This window comes from Mustela nigripes, chromosome 12, assembly GCF_022355385.1.
Source record: "Mustela nigripes isolate SB6536 chromosome 12, MUSNIG.SB6536, whole genome shotgun sequence".
Lineage (NCBI taxonomy): Eukaryota > Metazoa > Chordata > Mammalia > Carnivora > Mustelidae > Mustela > Mustela nigripes.
Window position 1 is genome coordinate 67,651,647 of NC_081568.1, and position 26,432 is coordinate 67,678,078.

The 26,432-nt window shown below is 36.5% G+C and overlaps 1 protein-coding gene across 1 annotated transcript in view; it reads left to right on the forward strand.

The window, feature by feature from the left end:
* Positions 1-26,432, forward strand: part of ADAMTS19 (ADAM metallopeptidase with thrombospondin type 1 motif 19) — a 251,991-nt gene that overhangs the window by 168,339 nt on the left and 57,220 nt on the right. Inside the window, exons 13-15 of the mRNA XM_059416340.1 lie at positions 2,520-2,647; positions 6,455-6,575; positions 14,127-14,207. Of these exons, the coding sequence (XP_059272323.1) occupies positions 2,520-2,647; positions 6,455-6,575; positions 14,127-14,207 (330 nt within the window). The remainder of the gene's footprint in view (positions 1-2,519; positions 2,648-6,454; positions 6,576-14,126; positions 14,208-26,432) is intronic.

Below are 26,432 nucleotides of genomic sequence, written 5' to 3' on the forward strand. Positions count from 1 at the left end.
CTAAGCACCCCCCCCCAAGCATCCTATTATAGCAGGTTTTAATGTTTCTGTGTTCTGTTACCTGTGTTTAGTGGAGAGACTGCAGATATTAAGCTTCTGACAAATATTTGTTGCATATATTTGTTGTATAAATTTTTGTTGTAGAAATGATATGACTGCTCAAACAATGAAAATCATTATCTGATCCTCTGAGGATTAATCCTATCTCTGCCTCTAACTGGCTGTGCAGTTTGGTACTATTAAAGTTATTTGAAACCTGTTCATTCAGAAGTGAGGTAAGAGAAAGGAAACAGGGTCCCTCCAAATTAAAAAAAAAAATAAGGTTTGGATGAGGGGTCTATTTAAAATATTAAAACCTCTTATAAAGTCAAGTTTATCATCAGAATGATCCATAATAAATATTTATATAATTAGTCAGCTAGTCTTCTTTATAATTTTGCAACACATATCCATCAAACACATCAGTCTGTATGATAAATAAAATATACAGCAGTAGTCTTTGTGTGTTACTTGGCACTATGGAAGAAAGTGAAATATATGATTCTTTTAAAAACATAGCATATGACACCTTAAACTGCAAGGGGCTATTTCTGTTATTCTTATGTAATACATGAATCTGTGGCAAGGAAAATTAAATACAGGGTATCAGTGCTGTAGTGAAAGTTATTTTTAGGGGACAAATAAAAGAGGCATGGATTTAACATTCAGGTATTTTGCATACACTGTGCTGAGATTTGGCCGAAATCCATGTTTAATGCATATCTTGGAAAGGGCTGGTCTCTTAAATCAAGACAAAGCCTGACTGCCAAGTGAGTACTGGCATGTTACATGGATCACTCTAATGTCACAATCTCAAGGGTATACTCCAGGAAGGAAGATTGGGATCAAATGTTTATGTCATCTGTAAAGCACAGTGAATTGACAATATGTTGTAAAAGGAGAAATAGGAAGATTTTTATCTGAATTCTTGCGTGGAATATGAATGGAATTTTCTAGACGAGCTCCTTTCCACATTATTCTTCTATCTGGTTTGCTCCTCTCTTCAATGAACACTCCAGAAAGAGAAGTACATATATATACATATGCATAATAATACACACACACACACACACACACACATACACATATATATATAACCACTTTTAAAGTGTTGCAATTATAGCAGCTCTTTTTAAGTCCAAAGATATGACATAGTAAGTAGTCATTGAATAAACATAACCTACTTTGAGGTGTGAGAGCATACTGAAATGCTTTATTGCGGCTTATAATGGCATCTTAAAGGAAAATTTCAAAACCATGCACATTGAAGGCCATGTTCCAACTCCCCAGAATTGTTCAGAGCAGTATGCAGAAGCCACATGTGAAAACTGTTTGAAATGTTCAATTCTGAAGGCTCATTTAACTGTCTGTCTTCTCTTTGCAAAGTGATACCCTTTTCCATGCCTCTGGCTGTTATTTGGTATTTATAGAATCCCATCAGCATACGTGGAACTTTACTGAAGACATAAGCGAAGATCAGTGTCAAAGACTGTAAACTATTTTCCATTCTATTTATATGAGCTTAATAAACAGTAAAGGGCTTGACTGGTATCAAGCCAACAGAGTAGTAATGTAGCATGGAAATTGCTCTGAAGTTTCAGATTTGGATAATTCACCTACTGGTCTTACCAAATACTACAGTTCTTCTGTAGGATGCTTAGAAATAGAAACAGCCCTTTAAAAATATTTTGACTGAGCCTGATAATCAAGCGTTTTAACTCTACCCATCCTAGCTTATTGATTAATGAAGCACTGAAGAAGACTGCCAGCCATTCAGAAACTCTTCACCCAGAGTGGTGTTCCTCCCCTAGAAATCACATATATTGACATGCTTTCCAAGGAAGCAATGGAGGGAGTTGAGCCCTAACTAGCCCTTCAGCAATTGTGAGCTCCACTGGATGTTCTCATGGGATTGTGTTGCGTTTCTGCACATCCTTGTAATGGAATATCTTGAGAGAATTGCTCATCTTAGAAATTCTTCTTTCTCCATTTAGTCATCTTTCAATTAGAAAATGCCAAATGCTTCAACTCACAAATGTGTGTATGGGAATTTAGTAACACATCAAGAAAGTCTTCATGAACGAAGTAAATCTGAAATAGCCAGAATTCTCCGATGTACTTAAATAAAGGGCAGTTCATTCCAAAAGATACGAGCAAAAAAATGGTGGTGTGTAAAATATTTGGGTGCAAAAATCATTGGTTTGTCTGTGGTAGAGATTTGGTGCCAGAAAATAATAAGTGATACATTTGGAAAATAATCTGAAGATGTATTTCTGAAGGAGATAAATATTAATTGGTCATATATTTTTTCCCCAGGCATCTTCTCATTTACTACTCATAATACCTACTCTAGAGTTACATTATTCAATTCACATCAATTATATTTTTTACTCAACAACTGTCCTGAAAAATAAAGCTTACAAGATAAAAATATTTGTGGAGTAACTTTTGTTCATTTTTTTAATCCACTCTGTGTGTAGAAAAACCATGTGCCTTGTTTTGCTCTCCTATTGGGAAAGAACAGCCTGTACTTCTGTCAGAAAAAGTGATGGATGGAACTTCATGTGGCTATCAGGGATTAGATGTCTGTGCAAACGGCAGGTGTCAGGTAAGATACTCCAGAAGGGAGACCATATGTGCTGAGGGGGAGACCACAGAGCTGAAGGACCGCTCTACCTCCTTTGAGCGGCTGCACAGGATGGTAGAAAGCTCTACACCAAGATTCAAAAGCTGCGGATGGAGTCCTGATTCAACTATCGTCTTGAGCAAATCTGATCTGCTTTGAAATTCCCTTTCATCATGTGTCTAATGAAGGGTTTGGACTAGATAATCTATAAAATCCATGATTAGCTCAAAGAACCTGAGATTTTTATTCTGTAATGTACATATTACACATCTAAAATGGAATTTTCTATCAAAATATTCCAGACCCAAAATTCAAGTACTCCAGTTCTCCAAATCTTGTGTCCACGGCTGAGCCATGTGGCAAAAACATATAAAATCAGTCCTTTTAACTCACTTAATATTATGGTATTTTCAACATATTAGAACCAACTGATCTGTTCTTCTAATGCTTAAACACTTCATTTGCTCTTATCTTTCTTTTTAAAAATGATCTCTATTTACTACATGCATTTATGCACGTTTCTTGATTTATCTTTAGAAAAGGAGAGCAAGTATGGACAGCATAGTGGGAAGATCAAAAGCTAGAACTTTGAAGTCACTACTTATAATTCTACCACTATCTCAAGTTCACTTCCCCTGGGAGATTAATAGGCAGAGAGATTAATGCCAAGTGTCTTCATGTTCAACATCCATGTTGAGAAGGAAGAAGACAGAGTTGGGCACAGGGAGAAAGGGGGCTATGGTACAATCCCAACAGGACCTCAATCCACACTGTGAGGAGCATTGAAGTTGGGATGGCTTTTTAGAATTGTCCTCATTTGTGGCGAGAATCCCAGGCCTTTTTACCCCAAACATCTACAAGGGTCTGGCTGCAGACTGCACCAGAAGGGGAATGGGACCTTAGGAAAGGTAGTTTTCTTCAGGCTAGGCAGTTTCTACAAAGGGAGAGCCATCAGCTGATAAACTAGGTAGGCATGGGAAGGGAATAAATTCCTTGGTTATAAAAGAGGTATCTGAGTGGCGCAACGCTGAATCCATAACAGCCAGTAAGAAACTATATTCTTGTGAAAATCACCTAAACTATGTATGTGCACATTAACTAGTCCATCAAATGAAGTTGTTAGACCAATGGTCATTGACTTTTTTGTACATTTTGCTTCTTTGAGAAGTTGATGAAAAGTTTCCTTTCTTCCCAGAAAAATGCATGTCTGTGCATCTGTGTGCACAGACACACACACGTGTGCTCTAGCAGGTATGCACCCAAATTTGAAAACAATTTCAAGGTATGGGTGGATCAGCCTACATTCCAAGAGAGACCTGTGGAATTCTGGGTATAAAATTGGAAACAATATGAAACTTAAATGCTTTCCCAGCTCTAAGATTTTATATTTTGCCAGCATGCTGTAGAGTTTAAAGCACAGAATCATGTAATACCATTGGCATAAGAAACAGTCTTATAATTACATTTTAATTTCCTTTCTTTGTTAACAACCTTGTCAGTATCCTAAAATGTAATTTTTCATTTTCCTGTAAAAAAAAAAAAAATCATTGCAAGCATTTACCTATATACATTTTGTTTTCAGACCTGTATGTTGTACAAGTAAATCTTTTAACTTTATTTCACCGTTATTGTTAATCTCTCAGGTTAGTGCATGTCTTCAATGAATTTATTCTTCCAAAAAATATGTTTCCTTAACTGTATATGCCACATGCAATAGCCTAACTTGCTGTTATTTTCACTTCACAGTGTTGTGTAAGCCAGATCTTTTACAGAATCCCTAAACACAACAACAAAATTCTGCGTAAGCGCTCAGTGAATCTGATGGTTATAATTAAAGTTCCATGAAAGGGATTGTGCCTTCTGACAGAATTGGAATACTTAAAGATGCTGGCTTTTTAACTAAAATGCTACAAACAGTCTTTCAATATAATTAAAAGCATGCCACTTTTTTTTTTTTTTTTTTTCCTTTCTTTCTGGCAAGCTCCTATTTTTCAGCTTTGGCTACACAAATACACAGCACCAAAACTGAAGGAGGACATTTGGAAATAGATAGCTTTCTCCTTGTGACCCATTTTGCTTCTGATATTTCTGTTGTGGAAAAGGATAGAAAAAGCCCTTCTCTGTATTATCATGCAATCCGCCCATCTCCAACATGCCAGTGGTAGTAAAGGGGGCCACCAGCAGAGCAATGACATTGCCTTTGCAAAGTCATTCATCCTCCACTTTTGGAGATATGTGGGTGTGCTGTGATAAGTATGGATACTTGAAACTATCGGTTACAATTTTTTTTTTAATCTCTTATTCTTATTTTTAAAATGCATGATTGTTGAGCCATGACATCATGTCTATCCTTGGCTTTTATTGTAGGTTTACAGACTTGTCATATCCTGGTTACAAGGATTGGAAATAACTAATAAATTAGTAGGTACTAATTTTTTCAGTCATTTAACTATTGTTCATTGAGTTTGCTGTATTTGCCAAGAAAAAAGCTAGGGATAGAGCATTAGAGTTGTGTTTATCATTTCAAAACCACTCTAAACGCTACCATAATTTTTTCCTCAATTGTACATAAATGAAAGAATTTTTTTTCAGGTCTTTTTATGGCTGCTGCTTAGTGAGCTCTTCTGTACATTTGTTGTGTTTGGAGAACTTCCTATGGTGGCCACCTCTTTCATCTGTGACATTCTCTTTATTTCTCCCTGAATAAGCTTTGATTTGCAGATCAAACTTCTGACACTGATAGATCCCCCTTGATAAAAGGAAAGGATGCTCTATTATGCAGGTTTAATGTGATTTTGGCTTTCTCAGAATATTCATCACACAGCTGCATTTTATAATCTGCTTACTTTCCTCACCTGAACACCAACTACAGAAAAAGACTCTGTTTTTGTTCATGTTTTATTTAAGATGTTAAAAATTCCTCTAAAATAACTGTAACCTTACAAATGGGTGTTATCATCAATCTCTCTCGCAACTCCTTGATTAAGGGTAATGGAATAATCATGCCATTTAGTTCTGACAATACTGACATACTAAATTCTGCCCTTTGAGTCTGTACAACTTTGCAAATTATTAGCATATTTTCTGAACATCAATGGGAGACCAAAATTAATCCCTTGAAAAGAGTCAGTGATTTTATCCCAGAAAATTCATATTAACATAATTCTTTTGGAATCAAATTAAAATGCGTTTCCCCACTGTTCATATTTTCTTACAGCAGCCATGGGTCCGTGTGTTGTAAGCGGCCTTCCCCACATTCATGTGCCGGATGCCAAAGAAGATGGGGATAGAAGCTGATTTGTGAATTGTAGTGAAAATAAACATTCACATTTGATTTTCACAAAGTTAATATTTAATATCAGACTTTGCTTTGCAACCACCTTAAGAAGTGAAGTCTTCCACATAACAAAGTGTATCTGTTCTATGTTAAGTAGGATGAAGTCGATTAATAATATTGTATTTAATAGAAATGTGATTTCCTTTGGGTTTTATATAAATTGAACTTGTCCCAATCACGTTTTTCCAAATTGCTTTAGGTTACCATTTAATTCTTAATATGGGAAAAATACCCTCATCACTGTCCTGCTATTTGGTCACTTTATTGACGACATCATTTGACATGAGCTTGCTCTATTAGTTTGCACCAGAGAATGTGACCTTTTACTAATCTGTCAATTCAATATGTCTAGTCTGGAGATAATAGGTTTGTTCTAAATTAGTGATTAAAAAAAGAAAAAGGGAGGGGGAAAAAAGCTCACTTTATGGTCTACTGTCAATCTCTTGTTACAGAAAGTTGGCTGCGATGGTTTATTAGGTTCTCTCGCCAGGGAAGATCACTGTGGTGTGTGCAACGGCAATGGAAAATCATGCAAAATCATTAAAGGGGATTTTAATCATACTAGAGGAGCAGGTAATTATTTTTTTAAAAATTTTTTCAGAATTACTAATCCTAACAGTCTTTGGGAACGGAGAGATTACACTGCAGTTGACTTAGAAATCACAGTTCTTACTCCCTAATTGAAGACTTTTGTAATGGGGATTGAGTGATTTTTTTGTGATGACATATGATACATATGACAGGAACCAGAGCCCGTGTCCCATTAATGTAAATATGAAGTCATCTGTTATGCATTTAATATATTGGAGCAGAAAGGGAATAATCTAATTTGCATTCGCTAATGTTATCAGGTTTCTTCAGACCTTATTCTCCAATGTGAAGCATGATATCTAATGGAGAATAATGATTTGTAACAGCCTGGAGCAGCTATATTGAGAGTATCAGTCTTCAGGTTTTCAGCTTTCAGTTTTGTTTGTTTTTCCTTAATGTTTTCATTCAATTTGAAGGAATGCAATTTTGGAAATAGAGTCTGTAGCAGTGTAGCATAATGAAAACGATAACAGGGAGAGTCAGGAAATGTAGGATAAAGTTCCAGATATATTAATAGTGGTAAGTCATCCTCTCCTCTCTTGTATCCTTATTTAAAATACTGGTACTGGGGCGCCTGGATGGCTCAGTGGGTTAAAGCCTCTGCCTTCGGCTCAGGTCATGATCCCAGGGTCCTGGGATCGAGCCCCACATCGGGCTCTCTGCTCTATAGGGAACCTGCTTCCTCCTCTCTCTCTGCCTGCCTCTCTGCCTACTTGTGATCTCTGTCTGTCAAATAAATAAATAAGATATTAAAAAAAAAATACTGGTACTCCAGGGATGTGAGAATGAAATGACCATGAAAGATCCACGTAGTGTGAGTTTTAAAGTACCCACAACAAAAAGTGATAGGTTTGTTGTACTGACATATAACAACCCACGGGTTTGCTTTCTATGTAGAAAACACCTATCCAGTAGAAAACACTGGGAGTAAGCAGACATTTACATTAGCATCTTACCTGGATGTCTTCTCAACTATCTTTAGTATTTATGATTATATTTTCATCATTATTAGTATGCTTCTATTATATTCCTCAGTTTTTTCCCATTTTAAATTCTTTCAAATATCAAAAAAATCTGAGACCAAAGAATGTTTTAGTTTGAATACAAACAGTGATCCATTTTTGTCTGAATAATTAAGAAAACTGAGTTCATTCTAGATACAAGAGGCCTTCAGAAAAACAAATGTAGATACAGCCCTCTAAAGCTGAATATAAACTTTTGCTGGGCCCCAGCTGAATAAAAGATAAGTGAGCTTGAAGATTTTGAAGCCTAAAAATAACTGAAGCCCAGGGTAAATTGCAGATCAAAATCTCAACCTCCAAAGCTGTGAAAAATGTGACAGGTCCTACAAGTCAAAATCCACCAGTACTCATTTAGAAAAGTCATACTTTGCCATAATAGCCTTTCAGACTTTCAACTAAGAAGTACAATTATAATGAGCTTTACAGGATGATTGCAGCAGAGGGGGGCTTACAGTATAGAAGTTCAAATGAAGTCTGAAAGAACAAAGATTTTTTAAAGATACAAGAATTTTTTAAAGAATATTCTTGCATGGTTATTTAGTATGCATGGAAACAGTTCACTGAAGATTACTGGTATACATTCAGAACTAACATCTTTATTTCGTTGTAGTAACAGTTTGTTTTTCCACTAAGCATAGAAAGCAGAAATGCCAGTTTAAAAATTAGTGATGCTTTTCGTCTGACTGCATTTGTGTGGGTACGTTTTCCCCCAGATTTCTAGTTCAAACCTTTGTTTTTATTGCACTTTGATTTCACTTTTGTTCATTTGTTCATTTTCTACAGGTAATTCATGTTAATGGAAGCTATTATTTGGAAAATGTCTGAGACGCCTAAGATACTGGGATTATCGGAGACTAATAATGTTGCTTTTTTCCTTTCAACTCTATGCTAGTTTCACGTGACTCTCAGTGAAGAGACCAGAATTGTTAGCTTGGACCATAAGATCCTGCATGGTGTTGTTTCTACCTGTCTTTCCAGCATCATCTCACACCAGCATTCCTTTTGTTTCTAGATTTCTTATAGATGCTCAAACTCACCATGATCCCTCTGGCATCTTGTATTTAAAAATATGGTTCTGTGAGCTTTCTCTTACCTTCACTGGCTCATTTCTAGACACCACTTAGATCTCAGTTCAAATGGCCCTTCTTCAGTGAGCACTGGGCAAACTCTACCTCCCATCACTAACAAGTTGGTTAAGGATACCATATTAGTGTCATACCTAGAGAGGCTCTAATCACATTTGTTAGGTTTACATTTCCTCGTCTCTCTTTCCCCACTAGTCTTTAAAAGATGAATCCAGACAAATCTCATTACTACTTTTATTTAACACCATATTACAAATGACCAGCATAGTGTGTGATCCATTAATACTTATTAACATAATTAATAACAAAACATTATTTTTTAGCGAGTTTAAAAAACAAAAACCTGTGTAAGTCCTTAATTATATCATGGGCTTCCTCTCCTTGTGACTTAAGAATGTTTCTCTGGAGACAATTTTATCCTTAGAGTTTATGGGCTTCCTAGAATTTCTTGAAGAAATTGAAGGCTTCTTTGGTCCAGTTGGCCATGCTCACTGTATATATTGTATGAGCAACACATGTGCAGACACATGTGGGTGTTTTCAGTCCCTGTGCTCTACTTAGAGTTTGCTAAATCATTTTTGTTGGAGCTAGAAAATAAGCTTGAGGAGGGTTTTTTTTTTTCTTAGTGCATTGATTATGTCTTTCATTTCAACTTGCCTAGCTGCAGGATAAGTTTTTAAAGGACTTTTTAAAGATAAATTGTATTTTTGGCTGGTTGTGGAATTAGATAGCTAACCATATACACTAGGAAGAAATGAGCATAAAATGTGTTACTCTTTTTTAAAGATTTTATTTATTTATTTGACAGAGAGAGAGAGAGAGCTCACAAGTAAGCAGAGAGGCAGGCAGAGAGAGAGAGAGGGAAGTAGGCTCCCTGCTGAGCAGAGAGCCCAATGTAGGGCTCAATCCCAGGACTCTGAGATCATGACCAGAGCCAAAGACAGAGGCTTAGCCCACTGAGCCACACAGGTGCCCCAAATGTGTTATTCTTAATGGAAGAGATGATGATACTGATCCTGTATAAGGAACACATGCTCTTAGACTTTTTGTTTGTATGTTTGGCACAGAAGGAGGAGAGTTATACTGTTACGTATTCTATTTTATGAAATAGAAACAGCGGGTCATAGCTAGAAGCCCATGGTAGAATCAGACAGCTCTGAAGTCAGCTAATTACTGACAAAGCAGTCTTGAAAATGGTATTTTTTTTCTTCCCTCTACCTTTATTTTCTCATCTATCAAGTGAGAAATGTAGTATCTACCATGGATGTTATCATTACAATTAAATGAAAAATTTATGTCAATTGCCTATAATAGTGTCTAGCACATAGCAACTGTTCAAAATGTGAAATTTATCATTATTACTATCATGAAGATAATGACTGCTGTTGGAATTTTAAGAGGTCTGCTTAAGAACGGGATCTCTGTTAAGTAGGATGTTTCTTTTTTTTTTTTTTCCTAAGATTTTATTTCTTTATTTGACAGACAGAGATCTAAAGTAGGCAGAGAGGCAGGCAGAGAGAGGGTGGAAGCAGGCTCCCTGCTGAGCAGAGAGCCCGATGCGGGGCTCGATCCCAGGACCCTGGGATCATGACCCGAGCCAAAGGCAGATGCCTAACCCACTGAGCCACCCAGGTGCCCCAAGTAGGATGTTTCTGTGTACAAAACCAACTATCCAACATGAGGATCAAATTTACGACATTGACATCACAGACTTTATTCATAAACTGCTAAACTTGGCAATGGCCACCCTCGTATTCACTGATTTAAATATATGTTATCTAACTGGAATTTAAATCAAAACTTGCCCAAAAGTGCATTCTTAATTGTGCTAAGTGATTTAATTATTGAAAACTATTTAGGCCCCCCAGTCATTGACTATGGCTAAGACTTCAAATGTCTTCGCTCAGTATTTCTCTCCCTCCCTTTCTTCTTTAAACTCAGTCTAACTAATCTGTCCTTTAAGCCATTCCAGCTGAGTAATAGAGAATTGCTCCAGATGAATCTATGAACTTTAGATATAATTGGTGTCCTAATGCACAGCAAACTCCTGAGTTTACTGCTAAACCCAAATAGGAATTGACAGTTACTCCATTTCTCTCTCTCTCTAGACTCTTCTTTCTTAACATCCTGAAATTTAACATCATCTCCAAATACTTCACTAAATTCCTTTGCTCAGAGATGAACAGTCACCTCTTGATTGTAACCTGATGGGCTATCCGTTGTCACCTTTCTCTTTGATTATTGTATAGCTTTTGACACCACTGACCAACGGCTCTGTTAGAGATAATCCAATCCATAGGATTCCATCTCACCAAAACAGATCTCCATCTTCTTGTGATGATTCCTTCTCTGGATTCTTTTTTATTTTCAGCCTGTTGAAAACTATGGCTGTCCTAGGTTGAGTCCTTCTCTTCGTTTTCTCCAGTTACTTCCATGGCTGATATTACTGCCTCACAAAAGTACTCCCCTCACCTGTTTTTGTCTGGAGTTCCAGAAGTTCCACAGTTCTTAGCAGATATTTTTACTAATGTGTTACGTAGTTTTATTAAGTGCAAATTGCAAAGTCAAACTTATCAGATTACTACCAAAACTTGACTTCCATGTTCTTACAAACTATGGCTGCATTCTCACAGAAGTAAGAAGAATGCATTTGTGTTCAGTGTTTATTTCCCCACTTTCTACTGGTTATCAAGTTCAGAATTTTTTTTTTTTTTTCTTCACAGGGCCCTATAGTCTTTCTTCCTTAGCCTCTCATATTCCTGGGATTTTTACATTAGCTTTCTGGTAACTGTTATGTACAACTATATCCCCAGGCATCCTGAATACTGCTGTCAGATAAAGCTTCTCCAAGCCAGGGGTGCCTGGATGGCTCAGTGGGTTGAGCCTCTGCCTTTGGCTCAGGTCATGATCTCAGGGTCCTGAGATCAAACCCTTCCTAGGGCAGTCTGCTCAGCGGGGAGCCTGCTTTCCCCTCTCTCTCTGCCTGCCTTTCTACCTACTTGTGATTGATATCTCTTTCTCTCTCTCTCTCTGTGTCAAATAAATAAATTAATTTAATTTAATTTAAAAAGCTTTCCCAAGACATTGTTCACATGAATCACTTCAGTGTATTGGGCATGCATTAAAACCCTCTTTAGCAGAGACATATTCTAACATCTCCTCTTTCTGACTGAATTATTTTATTGACATGCTACTAAAAATATTACTGAGTCTCTTACTTTCCCTTTCATACAGCAAACTCATACTTTTTCTATACATATCCAAATCCTGCCCATTCTTCAGAGATGGTTCATCTGTTTATTTTTTGGTGAAGCTTTCTTGACTCTCTGAAATGTTTTGTGAATTAGAGTGATTCTGGCTGATGCTAGTGTTTCTCAAACATGAGTCATGTATATAACACTTTAAAAGGAAAACAAGAAAAAAAAAATCCCACTTCTATGAATTAAAAAGAGCAGTGAACCTTTCGAGTGAGATGTGATCAGGTTAAGAGGACAGTTGAAACATGGGTTTATACTCCTAAGCAGGGAATTAACCATATCATCTTGCATATGATCTCTTTTACATAATTTTGGAAGTTTTTTGAAGTCATATTTGTGCAAGGTATTTTTGCCTTTTCTTCCCAATTTCATTATGAGCTCACTGAGTGCCCAGATCTTCTTACTGTACTTTTGTGTATACATTGGCAGTAAGCATTTGTTTCTATTTTCATTACTGCCTATTTTGTTCATGTATCAAAGTGATAGTGCTTGTGTGGTTTGGTGTTACTAAAAATGGTTAAATTGGATGAGCAGCATTTGCTAATAGAAATTATTATTTGAAAAGCTCATGCCCCAAATTCCAGCCACTGCCCCCAGGTGGGGTGTATGCTACCTTTGGCTATATACCAATAATTGTAAACCTTTTCAGGAATTTGAATAATTAGGCAACAGATGACAATTCTGGGATTCGTTATAGTGCCTTTTTATTTTATTTTTATTTTTTTTAAGATTTTTTAATTATTTATTTGACAGACAGAGATCACAAATAGGCAGAGAAGCAGGCAGAGAGAGAGGAGGAAGCAGGCTCCCTGCTGAGCAGAGAGCCTGATGCAGGACTTGAACCCAGGACCCTGGGATCGTGACCCGAACCGAAGGCAGAGGCTTTAACCCACTGAGCCACCAGGCACCCCTATTGTGCCTTTTTAAAACTAACTTTGCCCATCATCCATGGACATTAAGGAGGGTAATTGTAGTGATGATCACTGGGTGTTGTATGTACGTGATGTATCACTAAATTCTACACCTGGAACTAATATTACACTCTATGTTATCTATTGGAATTTAAATAAAAACTTTTTTAAAAATTCCAAAAAACACCCCCTAACTTTGAAGTTAGACTCTCATCAGATATATGGAACTACCCAGATATTGAGAAGAATATTAAATATTATTATATATATCATATGTTTTATAATTTAAGATGTAACTATTCAGCTATAAGGTGTCTATCACTATTCTGCACTAAAGTCTTAATTTTTACTTCTTCTGCACACTCTCTTCTGTCTCATTTTATTTTATTATCTTATTTCATTTTATTACATTCGTATCGTCTGCTGAAAAATCTTTCCTAAGAAACATCTACATGTGTCTTCCTTCTAGCTGTTTTTTTATTTTTTATTTTTTTAATTTAATTTTATTTTTTCAGTGTTCCAAGATTCATTGTTTATGCACCACACCCAGTACTCCATGCAACACATCCCTTCCATAATACCCACCACCAGTCTCACCCATTCTCACACCCCCTTCCCCTCCAAAACCCTCAGTTTGTTTCTCAGAGTCCACAGTCTCTCATGGTTCGTCTCCCCCTCTGATTTATCCCAATTCACCTTGATACGCCAGATTTCTTGGTGTGGCCTGACACTTATTTGTCTTCAGCCCCAGTTTCCAAACCCTTTGTTAGTTTCCTAAGGGAGTACTTGGTCTCTCTTGTCCTACACTCAGCCACCCAGAGACCTGATCCCGCCAGCTGTATTCTCTCCAGCTGCTTTTCCTTCTTCCCCACACATTCTAACTTAAAGGGGTTTCATGAACAAAATCTGAGGCTATTTGCTTTGTTCCAAGATCTACTGTGTTTCTGAATGGGCTGGACAATTGTGCTTTTTTTCACTCTACTTCATAAGCTATCAATGAACTTCGCTTTTTTTTTTTTAACATAACATACAATTACCTGCTTTCCCTTATAATAGTGCCATAGACTCAACATATTTCCAAGAAAATTCTCCACTTGAAATTATGACAGCTTTTGTATACAACTTTCTTTCTTTGCGTATTATTGAAATTTCATAGCAAAAACCAAAACCAAAAGGAAAGGGGGTGGGGACAAGTCAATTAAGAAAAGAGATCTTAAAAGAACTCGTGATTTATTTCTTGTTTTATTGACTCTTACAGGTTATGTAGAAGTGCTGGTGATACCTGCTGGAGCAAGAAGAATCAAAGTTGTGGAGGAAAAGCCGGCACATAGCTATTTAGGTAACCTGACACAGAGCCAATCCAAGTACGAGTCCCCCTCCCTCCACCCTGACAGTTGTCTGATGACGAGGACATCAATGTTTCTAGTTACATGTTTGAATTTCCCAGGAAGCACCTCCTGTCATATCAAGTAGGAATTTCTTTCCTTCTCTCCCAGGGACTTACCAGAGCAAAAGCAATCTGGTTGTCTATGTTTTTGGGAGAGTATAAATTGCTTCCACATGTTAGTCCATGTTTTAAAAAAAAAATTCATTGGAGGGTTTAGGTGTGTTTTATTTCATACATATGCACATATATATTTCATAAATATATTTGTTTCATACATACATACACATATATATTTATTGCATGTGCAAATGCATATATGTGTGTATATATATACATATATATGAATGATTACTTTACAAATAGAAAATCTTGTGGGATTCTCAAAAACATTCTGATATACTGAACAGATTTAATCTCTTAAGGGGAACTGTCTCTTGCCTCACTTAAGGTATTTTCACCTATGAAGAGAGTATTTTAAATTTTTTAGTGTTGTATGTGGAAAGAATTGTTTCAGCTCTTTTAATTAGGCTAGTTAGTGATTTTAAATATGTAAAAGAAAATACACAGTTGCCAAAATATGTATTGTTTATATATCAAAATTAGAAACCCATTAAGTCATGTGAAATGATTGTCTATAGTCATGGCATCCCTGGATAAAGGGATCTAATGTGATTAGGTCTGATAAAAGAGTAAAGCTTCTCCCAGAATTTAAACATTGTATTTACATTATCTTTAAAGAAAGCCCACATGTCTCTTTTTTTCTTAACAGAAATAATGTTCTCATTATTCTTTCTCAAAAGAAATAATATCCCAAGGGAAACACTTTGTACATGGAAAATAACCCAACATTATATGATTGTTTCTACTTTGCAACATTAAAAATAGTCTGCTCTTGGATTGAATTATTTTTCTCATTAGGGTTTGCTTTCTAGGAGTAGGAAAATATGAGGAAAGGGGACAGTGAAAGAAATCCTTTGTCATGTGACACACTCATTAGTTTGTTATTACTAATTAATTTCATTTCATTTACCTTTACCAGCTAGGTTTTTAAATTCATTTTAAGTGCAAGTGAATCATCCCAGATAATCCAAAGTGTGATTAAAACTAATCCCCGGTTTTTGAAGACACTGTGCGAAACCTGGACAATTTCAGGATATTCATTCAATAGCCAATAATTGGCTCTTACATGTGGGAATATGTTTTCTTTTTTCCAAACTGGAAAGGAATATGGATGCCTCAAATGGAATGTTCTCATATTATGTAAAACTTGATATTGTACTATGATTTTTTTTAAAATTTTATTTATTTATTTGATAGACAGAGATCACAAGTAGGCAGAGAGGCAGGCAGAGAGAGAGAGAGAGGAGGAAGCAGACTCTCACTGAGCAGAGAGCCCGATGCTGGGCTCGATCCCAGGACCCTGAGATCATAACCTGCGCTGAAAGCAGAGGCTTAACGCTCTGAGCCACCCAGGCACCCCTTGTACTATGATTTTTTTTTAATTTTTTATTTTTTATAAACATGTTTTTATCCCCAGGGGTACAGGTCTGTGAATCACCAGGTTTACACACTTCACAGCACTCACCAAAGCACATACCCTCCCCAATGTCTATAATCCCACTCCCTTCTCCCAAACCCCCTCCCCCCAGCAACCCTCAGTTTGTTTTGTGAGATTAAGAGTCACTTATGGTTTGTCTCCCTCCCAATCCCATCTTGTTTCATTGATACTTCTCCTACCCACTTAAGCCCCCATGTTGCATCACCACTTCCTCATATCAGGGAGATCATATGATAGTTGTCTTTCTCTGCTTGACTTATTTCGCTAAGCATGATACGCTCTAGTTCCATCCATGTTGTCGCAAATGGCAAGATTTCATTTCTTCTGATGGCTGCATAGTATTCCATTGTGTATATATACCACATCTTCTTGATCCATTCATCTGTTGATGGACATCTAGGTTCTTTCCATAGTTTGGCTATTGTGGACATTGCTTCTATAAACATTCGGGTGCACGTGCCCCTTTGGATCATTACATTTGTATCTTTAGGGTAAATACCCAATAGTGCAATTACAAATCAAAACCACAATGTACTATGATTTTTAATAACTTAACAAATGTGGCTAAAAGAACCAGCCAGTTTTACAAATGGGGCATCTCCATGCTCTAATTCCTTACTTCCTAGGCTCTTCGACCAATCCAGTTTTGTTTCTGTCTCCCTTCTGTCAAAGGGAGTTAATATAAGGTCAATAAATGCCTCCATATTAATACATCCAATGGTCACCATTCATTCAATACTTTCTTCTTTTGACCTGGAAGACTTGAGGCTCCCTGCTTCATTGGATGTCCCTTACTGGTCTCTTCCAATGGATTCTCTTCCCCTACATGTTTTCTCTATGTTCCCGTACTGTGGGTTTCAAGCCTGGGCCCTGCCCCCTTCCTTGCTGTCTTGTCTCCCTAGGGTATCCCATCTAGCTCCATTGCTTGACATGTTTATTGGGTATAAATTATCAAATTTCTTGTGTACCTCAGAAATAATAAGTCTAAGTCAAAAATTGTATTCCCACCCCATGCTGAAACTTCTTCCTCCTTCAGTTTACCCCACTATAATCTGTGTCACTGTATGAGTGTCTTAGGACTTCTCTATCAAGTATCACTCATCTAGTGTTTTAAACATATTCTCTCACAGTTCTGGAGGCCATAATGGTTTCACTGGACCAAAAATCAAGGCATCTGCAAAGCTGTGCTCTCTCTGGAGATCCTATTCCTTGCCTTCTCCAGCTCCTGGCAGCGGCTAGCATTCTTTGGCTTGCGACTGCATCATTCCACTGCCTGCCTCCCTAGTGTCTTTGACATCTCCTGTTTGTCTGTCTTCAAAGCTCTCTCCTCCTACCTCTTATAAGGACATATGTGATTGTATTTCAGACCCACTTGGACTATCCAGAATAATCTCCCCATGTCAAGATCCTTAACAATATCTGCCAAGTTATTTATTTATTTGCCATATAAGTTGGCATTTGTAGGTTCCAGGGATTCAGAAACTGGTATCTTTTTTTTTTTCATTAATAGCATTTATTTTTTAACTGAGTTGAAATACATGCAACATAAAATTTACCATCTTAACTATGTTAAGTGTACATTTCAGTGGCTCTGAGTGTATCACTTTGTTTTACAACCACCACTGCCATCCAACTCCAGAATGGTTCTCATCTTGCAAAACTGAAACTCTGTCTCCATTAACGGTAACACTCCATTCCCTTCTCCTCCCATCCCTTGGTAGCCACCAAGGCTTTCTATCTTCATGAATTTGACCACTCTGCACATGTGGATATTCTCTATATGCAGAATCTCTTCTTTTGTTCTTTCATAACAATAATAGCTGTTCTTTTGTGACTATCATATATCACTTAAGATAATGTTCTCAATAATTAATCATGCTATTGCATGTGTCAAAATTTCTTTCCTTTTTAAGGCCAAATAATATTTCATTATATACATAGACCACATTTTGCTTATTCATTCATTCATTCATGGATACTTGGGCTGCTTCCACTTGTTAGCTGTTGTGAATAATACTACTGTGAACATGGGTGTATAGATTGTACAGATGTCTCTTCAAGATCCAGCTTTTCATTCTTTTGAATAGATTCCCAGAGGTAGAATTTCTGTATCTTATGGTAATTCTATTTCTCATTTTTTTTGAATGGCCACACCCTTTTCCACAGTTCTGCATTATTTTCCATTACCACCAACAGTGTGCAAGGGTTCCAGTTTCTGTATTTTTTACTAACTCTTTAAAAAAAAAAAGTTTTTATTTATTTATTTGAGAGAGATAGACAGCAAGAGAGAGAGAGCAAACAGTAGCAGTGGGGAGGGGCAGAGGGAGAAGAACAGGCTGCCCACTAAGTAGGGAGTCCCACACAGGACTCAATCCCAGGACCCTGGGATCTTGACCTAAGCCGAAGACAGATGTTTAACTGACTGAGGCACCCAGTGTCCCAGCTCTTACCAACTCTTGTGGTTTTCCCTTTATTCTGGTAGTAGCCATCTTAATGGGTGTGAGGTGATTTTTTGTGTGGTTTTGTTTTGCACCTTCCTAATGATTAGTGAAGCTGAAAATCTTTTCATGTACTTCTTGGTCATTGACATATCTTCTATGAAGAAATGTCTATTCAAGTCTTCTGTCCATTTTTGAAATAAGTTACTTGATTCATTGTGGCTGTTGATGACGATAAGTTTTAGGAGGTCGTTGTATGTTCTGGATATTAACCCCTTATGAGATAAATGATTTCAAAATTTTTTTCCCATTCTGTTACTGGTATCTTTTGATACACAAAAGTTTTTTATTTTCATGAAGTTTATCTGTTTTTCTTTTGTCACCTGTGCCTTTGATGTCATGTCCAAGGAGTCACTGCCGAATTCAATATTGTAAAGCTTTTGCCTTATGTTTGCTTCTAAGACGTTTATGGTTTCAGGTCTTACATTTAGATCTTTGATCCATTTGAGTTAATTTTTGTAGATAGTGTTAGTCAAGTGTACAACTTCATTTTTCTGCATGTGGATACTCCGTTTTCCCAGTACCACTGATAGAAAGAGTGTTCTTTCTCTGTTGAACAATCCTGGCACCCTTGCAGAAAGTAATTTGGCTCCGTATGCAAAGGCATATGCTGAAGTATGCTGAAGTCTCTATTCTATTCCATTTGTCTATATATCTGTTTTTTTGTTTTGTTTTCATTTTATTTTATTTTGTTTCTTTTCAGTGTTCCCAGCATTCATTGTTTATGTATATCTCTGTTTTTATGTCCGCAGCACACTGTTTTGATTACATTAGCTTTCTAGTAAGTTTTCATATCAGGAAGTGTGAATTGCCAGCTTTGTTCCTCTTTTTCCAGTTTGTTCTGGTTATTCAGGGTTACATGAAATTCCATATGAATTTTAGAAAGGTTTAATTATTTCTGTAAAAAAGGCCATTGGAAATTTGCTAAGGATTGCACTGAATTTGTAGATCAAAATTTGATAACATTGACATCTTAACAGTACTAAGTCTTCCAATCCATGAACCTGGGATGTGTTTCCATTTATTTATGTCTTCTTTAATTCTTTCAGGAGTGTGTTCTGGTTTTTGTTATTGTGTAAGTCTTTTACCCTCTCAATTGAGTTAATTATTTTTGATACTATTGTACATGGGTTGCTTTCTTAATTTCCTTTTCAGATTTTACATTGCTAATATATAGAAATGCAGCTACCTTTCTTTGTGTTGACTTTGTATCATGCGACTTTTAAAACAGGCTCTCTTGTATGTGTGTGTAGAATCTTTAGGGTTTTCTACAGAGAAGGAAGATGTATCATCTGCAATCAGAAATGATTGTATTTCTTCTTCTCTGATTTGAATGCCTTTTATGTTTGTGAATTCGGTTTGCTGCTTTATTGAGAATTTTTATGTCGGTGTTCATAAGAGAAATTGGTCTGTAGTTTTGTTTTTGTATCTGTGTGTTTTTGTCTGGCTTTGGTAGCAAAGAATGAGTTACACCTCAAACTGTATGTTAGGAAGTCTTCCCTCCAATTCACTTCTTGGAGAATATGAAGATTGATGTTAGTTCTTCTTTAAACGTTTCGTAGAGTTTGCCAGTGCAACCATAACATCCATCGCTTCTTTTTGGGGGGATATTTTTGATTATTGATTCGGTGTCCTTACTAATCGTAGATATTTTTAGGATTTCTATTTCTTTGTGATTCAGTCTTTGTAAGCTTTGTGTTTCTAGGAATTTGTACATTTCATTTAGGTTATACAATTTGTTAGCATACAGATTTTTAAAATTTTTGTTGAGGTATAGTTGACATACAATGTTATATTAGTTTCAGGTGCACAATATAGTGATTTAACGGTTTTATACATTGCACAAGGCTCTCCATGACAAATGAAGTTGCCGTCTGTCACCATACAGTTATTTTAGTGAACTTGACTATATCCCCATGCTCCACTTTTAATCCCCATAACTTATTTTGTTACTGGAAGTTGGTACTTCTTAATCCTCTTTACTATTTCATTCATCCCTCTACCACCCACAGCTTCCAGTGTATTCTCTGTGTTCATGAGTCTGTTTCCATTTCTCTTTTTGTTTGCTTCTTTGTAACTCCACATATAAATGAAATCACATTGTCTCTCTTTGTCTGACTTATTTCAATGAGCATAATATCCTCTAGGTCCACCTGTGTTGTCAAAAATGAGAAGAGTTCGTTTTTTATGGGTGAGTAATATTCTGTTACACACACGCACACATGCACACACTGTATCTTCTTTATCCATTTATCTATTGATGGACACAGGTTACTTCCATATCTTAGATATTGTAAATAGTGTTGCAATAAACACAGTAAGCACTGGGATGCAGATATCTTTAAGAATTAGTGTTTTCATTTTCTTTGGGTAAATACCCAAAGGTAGAATTACTGGCTTATATGGAATTTCTATCTTTAATTTTCTGAGGACTCTCCATACTGTTTTCCAGAGTGGCTGCACCGTTTATTCTCCCACCAACAGTGCACGAGGTTTTCTTTATCTCTGCATCCTCACCAAAGCTTGTTATTTCTTGTCTGTTTGATACTAGCCATTCTGACTGGTGTGAGGATTATTTATAATAACTTTCTTATAATCTGAGGATTATTTATAATAACTTTCTTATAATCCTTTTTATTTCTGCAGTATCAGCTGTAATATACCCACTTTCATATCTGACTTTTTAGTTGTCTTTCTCTCTTTTTTTTTTTTTTTTTTTTTTTGCTTTCTTAGACAATACAACTAAAGTTTTGTTCCTTAAAGTTATAAAGTTAGGTTGTTAATTTGAGCTGGTTTTGTTTTGTTTTGTTTGTTTTTTGTTTTTATTTTTGTTTTGAAAGAGAATGAGAGGGCACACTCATGTGGCGGGGGGAGGTAGGGGCAGAAGGAGAGGGAGAGAGAGAATCTTAAGCAAGCTTCATGCTTTGTGAGGAACCTGATGCATGGCTCCATCTCATAACCCTGAGATCATGACCTGAGCCAAAATGAAGAGTCAGAGACCTAATGAGCCACCCAGCACCACTAGATCTGTCTTCTCTTTTCATGTGTTTGTTGCTCTAAATTTCCCCTATCACACTTCGTTTGCTGTCTCCTCTGCATTTTACTGAGTTGGGTTTTCATATCCATTTGTCTCAAGATTTTTTTCTAACTTCCCCTTATAATTTCTTCTTTGATCCACTGGATTTTTGAGTATGTTGTTTCATTTCCACATTTGTAAATTTTCCAGTTTTCCCTGTGACAGATTTCTAATCTAACTTGATCCTTTTGTGGGCAGAGAAGGTTCTATGTATGGTGTCTATTTTTTAGGACATGGTTACCTTCTTGTGGGACATTATTTATATCACCACAGTCCCTAATTTCTATCCAGTAGTTTATACCAGCACTAATTCTCCTTGATGACTGTCTTTACCATGTTAATACATCAGTGAGTTCTGTCAGTTACTCAAATGTATCACTTTCTCTCCATAACCACTGCCGCCCTGTCCTGCTTACTCTCCTTTGGAGTATTTATCACCATCATTGTCTGAGCTGTCTAATCTGTCCATATGTGGGCTTTTACACTGTGGATCTCCATGGTTAATTCTGAAGGCAGAGATCCTGTTGCACAGAGCTTCACTAGGAAAAACTCAAGCAGACTCTGGCACACAGAAAATAATAAAGACTTTTTATGAGTGAATTTTAATTAAGAAAAGATGGTTCATACTTGTGTCGTAATTAGTCATGGGCCAGTTCATTAAATATATCTGTTAAGTGAATCTTCACATCTCTATGAAGTAGACATCACTATATATATATTTCTTTAATCAGAGACTAGAGGACAAGAGAGTTTTAAGTTTCTTTCCCAAGATCATACATCTAAAAAAGCTGTGATCTTGAATTTCAAACCAGGCAGTGTGGCCATAGTATCTGATTCCTAGTGTTCCTTTTTACTTTTTCTTTTTTATTCATAGTGTCTCACAGTAATACACTTGTGATTTTAGGGTACATGTCATATATGAACACGTTGTCTTTGAACTTGCCCCCAAACTCCCTTCTTTCCTCCTTGTCTTAATTAATGAGATCAATTGTGTACAGCTAACTCAGGCGAATACAAATTATGAAAAGATAGTTTTCTTCTCTTAAGTTCATCCAGATCCCATCTTCTTTCCCTGATGCATATCTCTAAACATAAATATCCAAACTACTTTTTCTTCTGAAAAGAAAATTAATTTAACATGGAATCACATGTCTATGTTAAGTATCTGGCCTCATTATTGTCAGTTTTCTTTGTACTTAGAATTAGGCATAAGTTTCTAGGGTCTTTTACTTTACAAGGAAACAGCATGAGTGCTTTTGAACACTCATAAATGCTACTAAAGAGATTAGGGTTGAAAATATAATGTGTTGCCATGTTTATTCAAGAACCCCACTAAGTTTTCTTCTCAACTGAGGAAATCACTTTTCCTGATGAATTAAGGGAAGGGTGCAAGAATGAAGACAAAGTGACCACTTGCATAATCCTATCAAAGAATGGGAATGGAAAGAACCCAATAACTTCTAGAGACACTGAAGAAGTTGAGCACATGAAACTTTTGCAAATGGATGTGTTGATAGAAGACAAGATTCAAGGATGACTTTTAGGTTTCTGGATTAAACACCTGGGCAAATAAATGGCATTTAGTGAGCTAGCACACATGGTTGGGGACAAATTTGGGGAAAAAATGATGCAGTATTTAAATCCTAGATTTTAAGTCTCAAATATTAAATTTCAAGTCAATTATAGAGAATACATATCATAAAGCACATTTCTTAAAGACCTCTTCAGGCACTGGAAGGAAGTTATTGAAAAATCATCTTTTTTTCTGAAATAGCATAAGGAAAAATAGATTATTTCCTGGCAAGCTGATCATTCTTTAACAAATTAACTCATCTACATAAAGCTATATATTATCTCAAAGGGGACAGTTAAATACCTCCCAATACAATTATTCTTTTTCATTACTTTCTGAGTTGTATTCTTATACATAATCATTATCTGTACCTCTGAATATCATGGCTCAATTGTTTTGTTAAAAATTAATGAGAAAGTCTAAAATGGGTAGGAGTTCAGATGAACTATACATTATAGCTTTAAAAAATCATTATAGCTTAGGACATTTAAAAGCCTAAAAAAATAAAGGTCATATGGGTCCACTTACCTCGCCTGCAGTTTTGCATACAAACCACTATGGAAAAACTTTTCATTAAGAAAAATTTAAAATGTTGAGCAAATTAGAAGAGGAGGGGAAAAAAACACATTTTAAAGTTACTTCTAAAATGAAAAGAAATTAAGGAACACTCACACACTAAAAACAAAGTTAGAACAGGAAACCAGTATATTAGCCTGACTGAAATCTCACTTATTATTAAACCTGGTGACCAGTTTAGATTTTGAGCACCAAGGCAGACCGTGGACAGAAAACAAAGCCTGAGGCTTTATAAAGTAGAGGCTTGAAAAAGAGACACCTACATAAAGCAAGACCCCAAAGGACTACAAGCTCAGTGTGAAGGAGACATAGAAATGCATTTGCACCATAAAAGGAGAACAAAAGGAAATGTGTATGTATTAACTTTGGTACTCAGTGGAAGTAGAAAATGAACTTCCTTTAAGATTCCAAACCCAAAGCAAATGCTCTATGGCGTTATAGCACGAATTTACCCAACTAGGAAGTCCAAAACTCCAAGACGTTTATTTTAATGAATTACCAAGGGGGCAGGCATATACAAATGCAAATCCTTTTTGAAATAATGCACTTTCGGGCGCCTGGGTGGCTCAGTGGGTTAAGCCGCTGCCTTCGGCTCAGGTCATGATCTCAGGGTCCTGGGATCGAGTCCCGCATCGGGCTCTCTGCTCAGCAGGGAGCCTGCTTCCTCCTCTCTCTCTCTCTCTCTCTCTCTCTCTGCCTGCCTCTCTGCCTACTTGTGATCTCTCTCTGTCAAAAAAAAAAAAAAATGAAATAATGCACTTTCAAACCAGGCCTCAAAGGAATGTTATAAGGTTCAACAAATATAATTTTGTGGTAAAAAAATGTTCAGGAAAGACAAAAGGAAATAGATGCAGTAAAAAATAAGGGAGAGCAGAATTAGATATGTATTTGGATCATATACAGAAAATACAAAAACAGTGAAGTTTTAAAATATGAAAAATGGATTTAAAAATAAGAATAAACAAAATTGACTAAAAGACATAGTCAAATAACCAAATATAATTTTTAAAATTAAATTTTCAAAATTCAATCAATAAGACTACAAGATTAGGAGAAAAATAACAGAAATACACAGCAAAAAGGAGAAAAGAAAGCATAAAATAAGATGGTATAAATAAAACAAAACATACCAACAATCTTAAACATTTAAAAACTAAAATTTCTGTTTAAAAGACAAAAATTATCAGGCTGGATTTTTAAAAAGTAACTCGGGTATATGGTGTTCATGTAAGATTCAAAAAAACTAAAAATCAAAGAATGGAAAACTATACTAGAAAAAAATACAAACAAAAAGAATTCTGATAGAGCCAAAGTAATGTAAGTCAGAACTCACTGTTTTTAAAGAGTTTTTAAATCATTTTTGAGAGAGAGAGAGCACCAGAGCGTACGTGAGAGACCTGGGAGAGGGGCAGAAGAAGAAACAAGAAGCTCCTTGCTGAGCAAGGAGCCAGATACAAGACTCAATCCCAGGACTCTGAGATCATGACCTGAGCTGGAGGCAGATGCTTAACCAACTGAATTACCCAGGCACCCAAGTCAGAACTCATTTTAAAGGAAAATGCATTATTTGAGTTAAAAAGAACTCACAGAATAATTAAAAAATAACTTAATTCCTCTTTAAGACATTATAATTTTAAAATTGTATAAACCCAGGAATTCAGCTTAAAAGCTCTTAGGCAAAAATTGACAAATCTATTGTCATAGTGAAATCAAACATTAAATAGGGACATGAACTGACTTCCAACCAACATATTTAAATAACACAGAAAAAGATATTTTTCTTTTTCTGTGTTATTTAAATATGTTGGAAAGTAATGCTGGAATAATTGGGTATTAATGTGAGGGGCAAAAACTGAGCTTTAACTCCTACCTCTTATCATACACAACAATTAACTCAAAATGGATTCGAGATATACACAAAAAAGCTAAAACGCTAAAACATCTAGCAAAAAACATAAGAGAGGGGTACCTGGGTGGCCCAGTTGGTTGAGGGTGTGGAACTCTTGGTTTCCACTCAGTTCATGATCTTGGATTTTGGGATCTAGCTCCCACATGGGGCTCCAGGCTTGGTCAGGAGTTTACCTGAGATTCTCTCTCCCTCTCCTTCTGGCCCAACCCCTCACCACTCACATGCTCTGAAGCTTGCACTCACTATCTCTCTCTCTCTCTCTCTCTCTCAAATAAATAAATAAATGAATAAAATCTTCTAAAAAAAAATGAGAGAAAACCGTCAAGACATTGTGGGTGGCAAAGATTTTTTTACAACAGATATACAAAAATACCGACCCCTTTACCCAAAAATGAATGTGTTTAAGTTAATCAAAAGGGAAACTATTGCTCATTAAAGGACACCATTAAGAAAATTAAAATGTGGGGTGCCTGGGTGGCTCAGTGGGTTAGAGCCTCTGCCTTTGGCTCAGGTCATGGTCCCAGGGTCCTGGGATTGAGCCCTGCATCGGGCTCTCTGCTCAGCGGGGAGCCTGCTTCCCCCACCCCCACCTGCCTCTCTGCCTACTTGTGATCTCTGTCAAATAAATTTTAAAAAAACAAAGACATTCGGGTGCACGTGCCCCTTTGGATCACTACGTTTGTATCTTTAGGGTAAATACCCAGTAGTGCAATTGCTGGGTCATAGGGCAGTTCTATTTTCAACATTTTGAGGAACCTCAATGCTGTTTTCCAGAGTGGTTGCACCAGCTTGCATTTCCACCAACAGTGTAGGAGGGTTCCCCTTTCTCCCCATCCTTGCCAGCTTCTGTCATTTCCTGACTTGTTGATTTAGCCATTCTGACTGGTGTGAGGTGATATCTCATTGTGGTTTTGATTTGTATTTCCCTGATGCCGAGTGTATGGAGCACTTTTTCATGTGTCTGTTGGCCATCTGGATGTCTTCTTT